At 34.1% G+C, this 14,226-nt stretch overlaps 1 protein-coding gene across 1 annotated transcript; it reads left to right on the forward strand.

Annotated features, from left to right (window-relative positions):
* The first annotated feature begins 9,406 nt into the window (after nucleotides 1-9,406).
* Nucleotides 9,407-11,750, forward strand: LOC143072431 (uncharacterized). Its single transcript, XM_076247355.1, has 2 exons — nucleotides 9,407-9,523; nucleotides 10,039-11,750. Exon 2 carries the CDS (start codon nucleotides 10,054-10,056, stop codon nucleotides 11,395-11,397), a length of 1,344 nt encoding a protein of 447 aa, XP_076103470.1. The 5' UTR covers nucleotides 9,407-9,523; nucleotides 10,039-10,053; the 3' UTR covers nucleotides 11,398-11,750.
* The last annotated feature ends 2,476 nt before the right edge of the window (nucleotides 11,751-14,226 follow it).

Here is a 14,226-nt window from a genome sequence, read left to right on the forward strand (position 1 = left end):
CTTATACCGTCATGTCTTCCGAGTGCCCTAGTCACTATGTACTTAACTTGTGCACCCTTATACCGTCATGTCTTCCAAGTGCCCTAGTCACTATGTACTTACCTTGTGCACCCTTATACCGTCATGTCTGCCGAGTGCCCTAGTCACTATGTACTTAACGTGTGCACCCTTATACCGTCATGTCTTCCGAGTGCCCTAGTCACTATGTACTTACCTTGTGCACCCTTATACCGTCATGTCTTTCGAGTGTCCTAGTCACTATGTACTTACCTTGTGCACCCTTATACCGTCATGTCTTCCAAGTGCCCTAGTCACTATGTACTTACCTTGTGCACCCTTGTACCGTCATGTCTTCCGAGTGTCCTAGTCACTATGTACTTAACTTGTGCACCCTTATACCGTCATGCCTTCCGAGTGCCCTAGTCACTATGTACTGAACTTGTGCAGCCTTATACCGTCATGTCTTCCGAGTGCCCTAGTCACTATGTACTTAACTTGTGCACCTTATACCGTCATGTCTTCCGAGTGCCCTAGTCACTATGTACTTAACTTGTGCACCCATATACCGTTATGTCTTCCCAGTGCCCTAGTCACTATGTACTTAACTTGTGCAGCCTTATACCGTCATGTCTTCCGAGTGTCCTAGTCACTATGTACTTAACTTGTGCAGCCTTATACCGTCATGTCTTCCGAGTGTCCTAGTCACTATGTACTTAACTTGTGCACCCTTATACTGTCATGTCTCCCGAGAGCCCTAGTCACTATGTACTTAACCTGTGCACCCTTATACCGTCATGTCTTCCGAGTGGCCTAGTCATTATGTACTTACCTTGTGCACCCTTATACCGTCATGTCTTCCGAGTGCCCTAGTCAGTTCAGGAAATAAATAGCAAGTGGCTATTCGTTCAAAAGATATTTAAAAATGTATATATAAGATACTAGTAGTTAATTACGAAAACGAAGAACGGTGATTCGGCAAACAACCAGAAGAATGTATTATATAGTATTCCAAAACTAAGCAGGTGTGGTAGGATTGCCACAAGACAATCCTCGATATATCAAAGGACATAGATGTGAACAAGTTCCAATCAATATACGCCTTCAACAATCAGCTGCAATTATTCCGTTTAGTAATCTATAAAAGGTACCGATATGACAAAATGCAGAATAGTACAGAAGTTAAAACTAATAATAATTCCCAGTTACTGTAAGCTAGTTCAAAGCATTATTATGTGCAGTGCCAACAAAAGTACTGACTAGATGTTAAAACCTAGATGACAATACACATTAGTTTTCTCGTTTGAATTGTTTTACATTGTCTAATCGGGGCCTTTTATAGCTGACTATGCGGTATGGGCTTTGCTCATTGTTGAAAGCCGTATGGTGACCTATAGTTGTTAATGTCTGTGTCATTTTGGTCTTTTGTAGATAGTTGTCTCATTGGCAATCATACCACATCTTCTTTTTTATATATTAGAGTCGTTTTCAGTTACTTAAAATAAAGTCCTTATGAGAACCAATAAGACACTTTGTTTTTAAATCTTATTATAGCAATTCAATTATACAAAATTATTACATGTAAGAATGAGTTTATTCAAAGAAACAATAAGTATAAACATAAAAATTTAAGCACATTGAAATTGTACGTTTGCCAAATACCTTTTTATATGCGTATTAATGAATATGCTATCTTTTCCGTGGTAATCGTTATTAGGGTCTTTATTTCGCACCTTTATATATTTTATAATTCACGCCTGGTAAACCATCTAATCTCAACCAAATGTTGAGACGGAAAAAAGTATTCTGGCACTTCCTGTTGAGCTATTCTGGTTCAAAATATTCAAAATAAACACAGGGTAGGTCGACTTTTCGTCAATTTACTGAAAATCAATGCGTTTTTTGTAAAATCAGAGAATGTCATGCCAGAGATATTTGAATTACAGTTTGTCTCGTGTATAACACAAATGAATGGGATTTAAAATGACATCGTAATGACTTTTCTCCAGCAGGTAAATGTGGCCAGCGCAGTCAGCTATTGACAAAATGACAGTGATATCATTGATAAACTAGCATATATATTAGTAAATTAGTATTTTTCTAAAACATTATAAACATAAAATTATAGTTTGTTATTTTTCTTTACTAATATAATTTCATTATGCTTAATATGTTATAAAGTATGTCATGTTGAGATTTTCTGGTATCGGTTGAGATATTCTGGAACAATGTTGAGATCTTCTGGTGAATGCAATTTTCAACTATAAAAAGGAAGATGTGGTATGACTGCCAATGGGACAACTGTCCACAAGAGACCAACATGACACAGACATTAACAACCATAGGTCACCGTACAGCCTTCAACAATGAGCAAAGCCCATACCGCATAGTCAGCTATAAAAGGTCCCGATATGACAATGGAAAACAATTTAAACGAGAAAACTAAAGGTCTTATTTATAAAAAAATAAATCACGAAAAACAAATATGATTCAATATTTAACACATAAACAAACGACAACCACTGAATTACAGGCTCCTGACTTGGGACAGGCACATACATAAATAATGTGGAGGGGTTAAACATGTTACCGGGATCTCCCCTTACCTTACCTGGGACAGTGGTATATATAACAGTACAACATAAGAACATAAGAACGAACTACTAGTATAAAAATCAGTTGAAAACGGTTTAACTCATCAGATGGACAAAAATACAATTGGACGTGGCCGGGTTCTTGAACATCCCGACAACAAAAAGACAATAGGAACAGATCTGAGAGTACTCGCAATTATCTGACAGCTAGTTCAAAGCCACTAACAACTAATAAAAAAATCATGCAGGTAAGACTAAACTATCAATCCGTACACATCCAACATCCAATGAATTTAGTGTAAAGACGTCATAAACAGTCAGAGAAAAACATGACCTTGTGTAGCTTAGTATCAATTACATATACAACTGTCAAAATTCATAAACTTGCCGTATATTGTTTGACATTTCAACAGTCATTTTAATCTTGTCTGTAGTTATCACAGCAGCTTCTAAAGAGGCATTTGGTTGTAATAGAGTCTAAATAGTAAATAGCTGTGTTTTTAAGTACTAGTATTAAAGTTCTAACGCTGGAGATTAAGTCTAGCGTTTGAGATGCAGTTTTGCACAGAATCTTTAACGTCAATAATGTTGTAATTGACATCTCCAGGGCTAGAATTTATCTATTTTTTTATGTGTAACATATTTGTTTTTCGTTCATTTTTTTTATATATTAAAAAGGCCGTTAGTTTTCTCGTTACAATTGTTTTACATTGTCATTTCGGGGCCTTTTATAGCTATCTATGCAGTATGGGCTTTGCTTATTATCGAAGGCCGTACGGCGACCTCTAGTTGTTACTTTATGTGTCATTTTGGTCTCTTGTGGAGAGTTGTATCATTGGAAATCGTAACACAGAAAGATCATTGATAATAAAACGGATACATACAAATTGAAACAAATCGCGTAAGAAAAATCAATTATTGGTATGCAAGTTTTCTTTGGTATCATTAATATTTTTGGCTCAACTTCTTAATCATGATCAGGCAAAATTATTGGCTTTTTATTCTGACATTATTTTTTTTTCTTATTCCTCTTCCACCCCATTTTTCGACATATTACACGTCCGTTTTATTTGGTCATTACATCGCGGACTCCTAACGGATGCAAAAATTTTGTAAATGTAAAACTTTTGTTTATCCTTTCGGCGTTAGTTCGAGCTATCTGGTAAGGTGTGATCACAACTTTTAGCAGATATCGCATGCTTAGCATAGACACACACAATTTTTTTTTAGAATTTAATTTGACCAGGCCAGAGTTCAAACTAACTATCTCCCACAATTTACCTACGTCGAATCCAGTTTTAAAATATTTCAAAAGAAAACTGAATTAATATTCAGAAATGGATAATCATTAAATTCATTCATTTCATCAAAAGTAATTCTCATTCAAAAAATTGCAAAGGAGATGTTCATACAATGGAGATTACCTCTAACTGTCATAATCTGAAGGAGAACTGTTCTAGCGGACAAATGTGGAACTATCTCCTGACACTTTTAAGACAGTTCTAGCTAGAACAGTTCTAACCAAGAACTGATTTGGTCATTGGTAAGTTCTATACCTAGAATCGATTTACACAGTTCAACGTGGAACTGATCCTGACAGTTCCACGGCTAAAAAAAATCGTAGTCTCGATCATTCAGCCGCTTTATTTTTCAAAGTAGATATATTTAAATATGCGTCTGAGTAATCGAGACTAAAAAAATCTACGACTAGAACAGAACTGTGACCTGATTTCGCCACGAACCCATCACGATTGTTTTGAACATGTTTAAATTAATAAAAGTTTGCTACTCTCAACACGAATACCAAGACCTCATCAAGACCGTAACACGACCATACTGCACTACGATCGCCAATAGCATTATATTTTTAGAGATCGTAGTGCAATCACGGCCTAGTGTGACGGGGCCCGGGTTATAATATAAATGTTGCTGAATATTACCAAATATTAAGGATTTGCCCTGAATGCAGGTGTGAACAAACATCTAAGTTTTAATTATTTCAATACAACACCTGTGATTACACTAAGTTGGACGTCACTTATAATACTTACAAAGCAATTTTAAAATCGAATCATATTTTTTTTTGTGATAAGTATTATAATGACAAAAATGACATCTTTTACTCATATTTAAGTTATCACCACCTTTTACCTGAAATAATGTGTACGATAAAATAAACCTAAAAAAAGGGGTCCTGTTCGATTGTTTAGTTTTTAACTAATTTTTAACGCATTTTCGGCATTACATAAATTTTGATGTCTGTTAGGAATCGAATTCATCCAAATCATATTTATTTAATAAATAACCATTGTAAAATAATCTTATTTATATTTGTAAGGCATGTATTTTTCTATCGGCAATGCTTAAAATTGTATCTGAGTGTATTTAGATTTTATGTTACCACAGACAGAAAACATGAATCAGGTTAACCGTAAAAAAAGGTAAACTCGAATAGTACATCGCAACCAGAAAGTCTCAACATCGTGACAGAAAGACTCAACCAATACCTTTATATCTCAACCATTTATATTTAAGGTCTTTCCTTTCTTAAATGGAAAGACCTTACTGTATTTCGTTTGTTTATTATTATTATTATTATTATTATTATTATTCTTTTTCTTCCGCCGTTTTCAAAGTCCAAAAACAAGAAAAGTACGCAACATATCCAAATGATCTTTGGTATCATGTATCAGGGGTATAATATCTATCTGGTATTAGAATAACCAAGGTTTACTGTTTACCTTATAGGAGTTATCTCCCCAATTACAAAAAACACTGTTATCACTACTCCTCATAAACTATAAGACTTAGCGGCAAATGGTTTTTTTTAAAATGTTCCTTGCCAAAAGTTACAACTTCAAATAACTTTAACCGAAGCAATCCAGTGACCTTTTATAGGAGTTATTTCCCCTTGAATATTTAAATTTTCGATATGCATATAAATCTCATGAACCGTAAGTCATAAAGACTGCGGGTCTTCAGATTTGAGTTCATTGGACCAAAACTAGAAAATATAGGTCAAGGTCAAAGGTCAAGGTCATATTTTAGATTTTCAAAAGTTTTTCATTTCCCTATAACTATTGAACGGTTATAGATACAGAAAAATTAAGCAGTGAAAAATGATTGGTACTTCAAGGGGCAACTTTTTTACATTATGACTATACTGATTTTACCATCATGTAAGGGACATAACTCCCATTGATGGTTTTTAAAAAGCCATTTTTAGGCCAAACTCTTTAACAAAAGGTCCTTGACCCATATGGTCTTTTGCAATGACCTTGTGGAGCAATGACCTTGGCAAAGGTCACAAGGTCAAAGGTCAAGGTCATCAAATTATGTGTTTTTTTGGCACTATTTAAACAGTTTTATGTGTGTTTGAATTCCAATCAATCAATCAATCAATCAATCAATCAATCAATCAATCAAAGCAAGTTTCCGTTTCATGTGTTTAATACGGGATCCAAGGTCTCTTTTTTTCGCTTGTTTTAATTGACACTTTCCAACGTGTTTAACCAACGTGTTTAACCAACGTGTTTAACCAACATGTTTAACCAACGTGTTTAAACAACCAACCAACCAACCAACCAACCAACCAACCAATCAATCAATCAATGCATGTTTCCGTTTCATGTGTTTCATACGGGATCCAAGGTTTTTTTTCCGCTTGTTTTAATTGAGCCTATCCAACCAACGTGTTTAACCAACGTGTTTAACCAACGTGTTAAACCAACGTGTTTAACCATTGTGTTTAACTAACCAACCAACGTGTTTAACCAACCAACAAACCAATCAATCAATGCATGTTTCCGTTTCATGTGTTTCATACGGGATCCAAGGTTTTTTTTCCGCTTGTTTTAATTCAGCCTACCCAACAAACGTGTTTAACCAACGTGTTAAACCAACGTGTTTAACCAACGTGTTTAACTAACCAACCAACTTGTTTAACCAACCAATCAATCAATGCATGTTTCCGTTTCATGTGTTTCATACGGGATCCAAGGTTTTTTTTTCGCTTGTTTTAATTGAGCCTATCCAACCAACGTGTTTAACCAACGTGTTTAACCAACGTGTTAAACCAACGTGTTTAACCAACGTGTTTAACTAACCAACCAACGTGTTTAACCAACCAATCAATCAATGCATGTTTCCGTTTCATGTGTTTCATACGGGATCCAAGGTTTTTTTTCCGCTTGTTTTAATTCAGCCTATCCAACCAACGTGTCTAACCAACGTGTTTAACCAACGTGTTTAACCAACGTGTTTAACTAACGTGTTTAACTAACCAACCAATCAATCAATGCATGTTTCCGTTTCATGTGTTTCATACGGGATCCAAGGTCTTTTTTCTCGCTTGTTTTAATTGAGCCTATCCAACCAACGTGTTTAACCAACGTGTTTAACCAACGTGTTAAACCAACGTGTTTAACCAACGTGTTTAACTAACCAACCAACGTGTTTAACCAACCAACATACCAATCAATCAATGCATGTTTCCGTTTCATGTGTTTCATACGGGATCCAAGGTTTTTTTCCCGCTTGTTTAAATTCAGCCTATCCAACCAACGTGTTTAACCAACGTGTTTAACCAACGTGTTTAACTAACCAACCAACGTGTTTAACCAACCAACAAACCAATCAATCAATGCATGTTTCCGGTTGATGTGTTTCATACGGGATCCAAGGTTTTTTTCCCCGCTTGTTTTAATTCAGCCTATCCAACCAATGTGTTTAACCAACGTGTTTAACCAACGTGTTAAACCAACGTGTTTAACTAACCAACCAACGTGTTTAACCAACCAATCAATCAATGCATGTTTCCGTTTCATGTGTTTCATACGGGATCCAAGGTTTTTTTTTCGCTTGTTTTAATTGAGCCTATCCAACCAACGTGTTTAACCAACGTGTTTAACCAACGTGTTTAACCAACGTGTTTAACTAAGCAACCAACGTGTTCAACCAACCAACCAACCAATTAATCAATGCATGTTTCCGTTTCATGTGTTTCATACGGGATCCAAGGTGGGTTTTTTTGCTTGTTTTAATTGAGCCTATCCAATCAACGTGTTTAACCAACGTTTTAAACCAACATGTTTAACCAACGTGTTTAACTAACCAACCAACTAACCAATCAATCAATGCATGTTTCCGTTTCATGTGTTTCATACGGGATCCAAGGTGTTTTTTTTTCGCTTGTTTTAATTAAGCCAATCCAACCAACGTGTTTAACCGACGTGTTTAACCAACGTGTTGAACCAACATGTTTAACCAACGTGATTAACTAACCAAACAACGTGTTTAACCAACCAACCAACCAATCAATCAATCAATCAATGCATGTTTATGTTTCATGTGTTTCATACGGGATCCAAGTTTTTTTTTCGCTTGTTTTAATTGAGCCTATCAAGGTGTTTAACCAATCAACGTGTTTAACCAACCAACATGTTTAACCAACGTGTTTAACCAACCAACGTGTTTAACCAACCAATCAATCAATCAATCAATGCATGTTTCCGTTTCATCTGTTTCATACGGGATCCAAGGTCTCTTTTTTTTCTTCCCTTGTTGTAATTGAGCCTATCCAATGTGTTTAACTAACCAACGTGTTTAACCAACATGTTTAACCAGACCAACTTGTTTAACCAACCAACCAACCAATCAAACAACTAATGCATGTTTCTGTTACATGTGTTTAATACGGAATCTAATGTCTCTTTTTTTTCGCTTGTTTAAATTAACCCTATACCACGTGTTTAACCAATGTGTTTAACCACACAATGTGTTTAACCAACCAACCAACCAATCAATCAATCAATCAATTCCATTAATTAATGCAAGTTTCCGTTTCATGTGTTTAATACGGAATCCAAGGTCTCTTTTTTTTCTGCTTGTTTCAAGAGACCCTATATCAAGTGTTTAATTAATAAACCAATCAACCAACTAATCAATAAATTAATCAATCAATATATATGATATTTTTATTTATGACAGTATAATTAAAAGAAAATGGAAGGAAAGACCTATCAATTATTCAAGAAGAATTGAACTTTAATTTCTTTTATTTTTCTGCTCAGAGTAGGCTTGACAAAAAAATATTTGGGCAATTTACAGCGTGGTTATCGTAAAGCCTAAAATAAACACAAATAATTGACATATTTTCTTGCTAGTCATTAATATCGGATTTAAAGAATGTAAACATTATTATCCGTAGGAGAAAAGTGATTGTGACTTCAATCTAAAATAATTTAAACCAAGAAGAGACATATTAGTTGCAATTATGATTTATCTATGGCATGACATTCTCCGATTTTACAAAAAAGTCTTTGATTTTCAGTAAATCGACGAAAATTCGACCTACCCTGTGTTTATTTTCAATATTTTGAACCAGAAAAGCTCAACAGGAAGTGCCAGAATACTTTTTCCCGTCTCAACCATTTGGTTGAGATTAGATGGTTTACCAGGCGTGTAATTTTGTCTTCACTATGAATCCCTTTATATATAATTGCATGCTTTTTAAAGCAAAATACTTACAAAAACTTCCGAGTATTCCATGCCTACTATATAACTTTATATCAAATTCTCACTACCACATCCCCCTTTTCGAACAGTAAAAAAATTATACAGGGATGATAAAATATTCAAGTAGGTTAACTCTCAGTTATGAATAATTTGATAGGTGTTTCATCTCTATACCTTTATATGTAAGCAAAGCAAACATTTTAAATATCTGTTCTAAATTTAGGACAAGTATAAAAGTTTAAATTTTAGGACGACACATTTTTTTATGTTCAATGTTTACAGCATTCGATGATCGTCATTGGATATAACACTCCTACGGTTATATACGTAATCAGGGAAAAAACTTATCACCTACAATTACAACTTCCTAATTTTCAGAGACGATTCATGCAGTTTCTTCAGTACATACAAAAAATGTAAGTAAACATAGATTATCATTAATTCCAATATGACTTCACACACAAATAATCAAACTGCTGTATTATATGTTCATCAGTTAAATAAAGTCAGTCGATTGTTTGTTGTTCCTTTAGGTCGAATATCGTGTTGACGTCATTATTTAGATGACATGTTATAGTTCTAATATTTATAATAGACATTAGTTTTGAACGAATACATTAAGACAATACGGTTATAACATTGAAATATACAACTGCGGATGATTCAGGGAGTACTCCCCACTTTGACTGGGAAATATATCTTATTATTAAAAATCTTGAAAATAAAATTTCGCCTCATTACACTCACCAGTTCTCCTTCGTTTTAAGGAATTTTGCCCGATTACAAAATAAACTATATGTTACTACTAAGCATTTTTTGTTTTATCAAAACAAAGTGATATCAAATACAAATATACTAGTAGAACAATAAATTATATTAAGGAACAATATTTTGTATTTAAACTAAAGGACGTAGTATCTTATTATTTCAGAAATTATCAGTGAATATGGCAAACAGACAAAAGTTTCAAGATGGAGCAATTGTTATGACATCTTTAGAGCTGGATGGGTTTCTTTTGTTTATTTCAAGGCTCACTACAAATAATGATCTAATGAAGTTTTCAGAAGCTTTATCTTCTAATCCTCTACATCTTTATGTAAAATTACAAAAGATAAAAAATGCAATGGATGCTGAAACAATGCTTGTTGATACTATTTTGTCTAAACTAACCCTTTCGGAGATTGTTACTACACTGTACAATAGCAACTATAGCTATTTGGCAGAGATATTGTTCTGTTGTTATCAACAATGTCAGCAGAAAGCATCTATAATCCGTATGAACAAGACACAAACAGAAAACCGAAGAAAAATAAGTTTATATTTCAGAGATATCAAGAAACTTGTACATGATATAGCATTTAAAAATCCACATGCAGATGTTAACAGACTCAGTAATATAATGAAACTGAATATTGAAAGAGAAACAAATCCTGTTCGAAAGATGTACCTCTGTGACAAATATACTGCTCTAAAAGCAGCTGAAATGGACGCTTTAATCAATATCACTGGACGTGTATCCCCTGATCATGAAGGCTATGTTGAAATGGAATCTTTTATAAATAGTACATCTGCTCCATCTATTTCCCAAGTTATACTTTATGGTCGTAAAGCAGACGTTCTCTCAACAGATGGTCGTTTTACAGAAGGCGAGGATTTACTTAGAGCAGCTTACGTAGCTGCCGACAATAGCCTTCCATGTGTCGAAATAACGGACATGATATATAAAAATGTTGTTTTTAAGCTATCTCAGTTTGAACAATTTCCAACTGAAGAACTGCGAAAATCTTTATTTCTAGAAGCCAGTCGGGGAATTTGGTCTTTAAATGATGAATCAGAAGACATGAGAATATTTTGGAAACGTTTGTTTATTCTAAGAATGGCTTTCTGTCTGTTAGGGATAGGTAAACTTTGTGATATGATTGATATCTATGTGCCATCTACAAAATCCATTACAGAGGCAGAACGGCTTTTAGAATGTGACGATTTAAAAGATATGGAACACAGACGAATGATGTTTTATCATATAGCCAAATCTCGACTTCATCAATTGAAAAGCGATGTAAATGAGTCTAAAACATGTCTCCAAATGGCACGAATACTTGCAAAAGAAGGAAATTACGCAGAAGACAAAGCCCTAGAAAAATATCAAGAGACAATAGGATGTTTACAAGAAAGATCGTATACACCTGAATGCAGTTCTTTTGATTCTGTTTCTGAAACATTACAAATTGTTGACGATGTGCCATCAGTAACAATAAGTTTTAATTCTTTAGAATTTATTAGTGATTAACGAAACTTAAACACCTGAGATCACCCCTAGTTTTCTGGGGGGTTCGTGTTGTTTATTCTTTAGTTTTCTATGTTGTGTCATGTGTGCTGTTTTTTGTTTGTCTTTTTCATTTTTAGCCATGGCGTTGTCAGTTTGTTTTAGATTTATGAGTTTGACTGTCCCTTTGGTATCTTTCGTCCCTCTTTTTTAAACATTATATAGTCCATGAGTTTTGTAAATCTTTAAGAGTTTTAAATTGTTGACATTTTATAAAATAAGTAAACATGACATTAAAAATGCGACTGCATACATGTTAAAGAAATGTGATAAGGACATGATCTAAAAATATGGAATGATAAAAATTAGACAGCTTACTCATTTTTATACGTAAAAAAATACAGCCAACCAACACGGATTAATAAAAAGTAAAATCACAGAAATTCTAAACTCCGAGGAAAATTCAAAACGGAATGTCCGTAATCGAATGGCAAAATCAAAAGCTCAAAAACATCAAACAAATGGATAACAACTGTCATATTCCTGACTTTGTACAGGCATTTCCTTATGTAGAAAATCATGGATTGACCCTGTTTTTATAGCTAGCCAAACCTCTCACTTGTATGACAGTCGCATCAAATTTCCTTATATTAACAACGATTTATGAACAAAACAAACAGACTTAATATGTCAAAATTTCAAAAATAGGGCTACAGCAGTCGACATTGTGTTATAATCTTAATCATTATAAGAACATACAAATCTGTAACGAAAAAGCACAAAAAGGCATATAGACAATACGCAATTATTGAAGTAGTTAAATATGCTACGTTGATAAAAAAATAAAAAATCAAAACAGAATTTAAAGTCCTTTATTATATGGCAAAATCAAAATCAAACACATCAAATGAATCGAAAACAACTGCCATATTCCCGACTTGGCACAGGCATTTCCTTAGGAAGAAAATGGTGGGTTGAACCTGCTGTAGTACCTAGCTAAATAAAGGGAACAGTAGTATATACAGCTATTCAACAATCATAAATCGATTGAGAGAGAAACAAATCCGGGTTACATACTAAAATCGAGGGCATCACATCAACTTTAAAAGAAAAACAAAGGAATAACAGAAACACTGATGTGCAACAAAAAGAAACGCCAACATAGATAGAAACAATCTATTTGACGACAACTGCCATATTCCTGACTTGGCACAGGACAGTTTATTAAACAAAGGCAAATTCGTAAATATAATATAATCGGTAAATTTAAAGATCAGACAGTTTCGATTCGAATGTCAATGGTGAGTCTTTTGTAGACGAATCCCGCTTCTGGCGTACACAACTCTATCTTGGTATCTTTGAAGATTTTATCTAAAGATTTAAGACCGCCGCGAAAAACGTTGCTAGTGAGTTGAGACACCAAAACATCATATCGCTCAACCAGTTCATGATGGTGACCGATACGATAATCATCAGTGTATTTGAAAGTGAAATTAATGTCTATTAAAAGATTCTACTACTCTTTCGCTTTAAGAATATTCTGTTTGAATATTAGTTTCTATGAGTACAAAAAGAAGTCAGCTAGTAGTGGTGCACAGTAAGTAACCATAAGGATATCGATAGCCTGGTGAAATATCATTCCAACAAACTCGATGATGTGTATATAAGTACTGCAGACTACTTCACAGTTATATTCCGATAGGTTTGTACTCACTCTATATTCCTACATCATGACTCATGAGTTACACTCGAACAAAAACTGTTTAAAAAGCAAAATAAAAAATGAAGTTTAAAGAGCGTTTAGGATCCCATATCCAAAAAGATAAACTATTCCTTGGACTAGAAAATGCTTAGTTTTTCGAGTTTTGTAAACAGTTACTTGTAATATTTACGAATGACATTTCTTTAAACCGTTTCAACTCAGAAAGGCTGACTACTGGGCTGGTGATACACTCGAAACTTACGCTGAGGAAAAATCAAACTCTTCCTGTATTTTAAATGTCCAGTTTGATCGCAAAATGTAGCAAATAATCTGTGTGACAGCCTTTTGGATTTTTCGGTTTGGTTATTCGATTTGACCTTTAAACTGTTTTTATTCGAGCGTCATTGGTGAGTCTTGACAAGTCTCAAGACTGATGAAAGCGTTAAACATTGCATCATTCCTTTAAAAATAATCATTTTTTGAATTATATTGTTCTGTACATTGTTTCAAAAGACTTTGACGTAGATATATGCATTTGTTATAGTGTGGACTAATGAATGAAATAATTCATGGAAGCCATATATTTGTTGGAAATTTACACATGGCCTGGGCCGTGAAATTCGAATTTTATCCTGAGCGTTAGAGAGGGATAAAATTAACGAAAATCACGGCCCAGACCATGTGTAAGTTTACAACAAATCTATGGCTTCCATGAATTATTTCGGTTCTAATAGGACAAATTCTGAAGCGAGGGTGGGTATGCTGTGTGTGTGGGATGTTTTTGCTCCCTGATAGATAAAGCTCAAACATTTTAATAAATATGTAGCTTTCATGGATTATTGCGTGAATAAACGCTAGAAAAACATCTGTTTAATTGATTTAATTCTAAAACCTAACATTTGTCATTTTGAATTTATATGTTTTTCTCGTAAGCTACAGTCAAGTCCAAAGTAGACTTTTCGTAACTAAGGAGCCGCCATGTCGACTTCAAGGCTGAAATCAGTAAATATGCGAATAATGCAATAAAAAAATAAAAACTTTAATTACAATATGTGAATTTGTTGTAGTTACAAACGTTCTATGTGAGCCGGTGATTATACAACATGCGATTTCAATTTGAGTTTTCAAAGTTTCCAAATATGAAATTGTGA

This window comes from Mytilus galloprovincialis, chromosome 1 (genome assembly GCF_965363235.1).
Source record: "Mytilus galloprovincialis chromosome 1, xbMytGall1.hap1.1, whole genome shotgun sequence".
Classification (NCBI taxonomy): domain Eukaryota; kingdom Metazoa; phylum Mollusca; class Bivalvia; order Mytilida; family Mytilidae; genus Mytilus; species Mytilus galloprovincialis.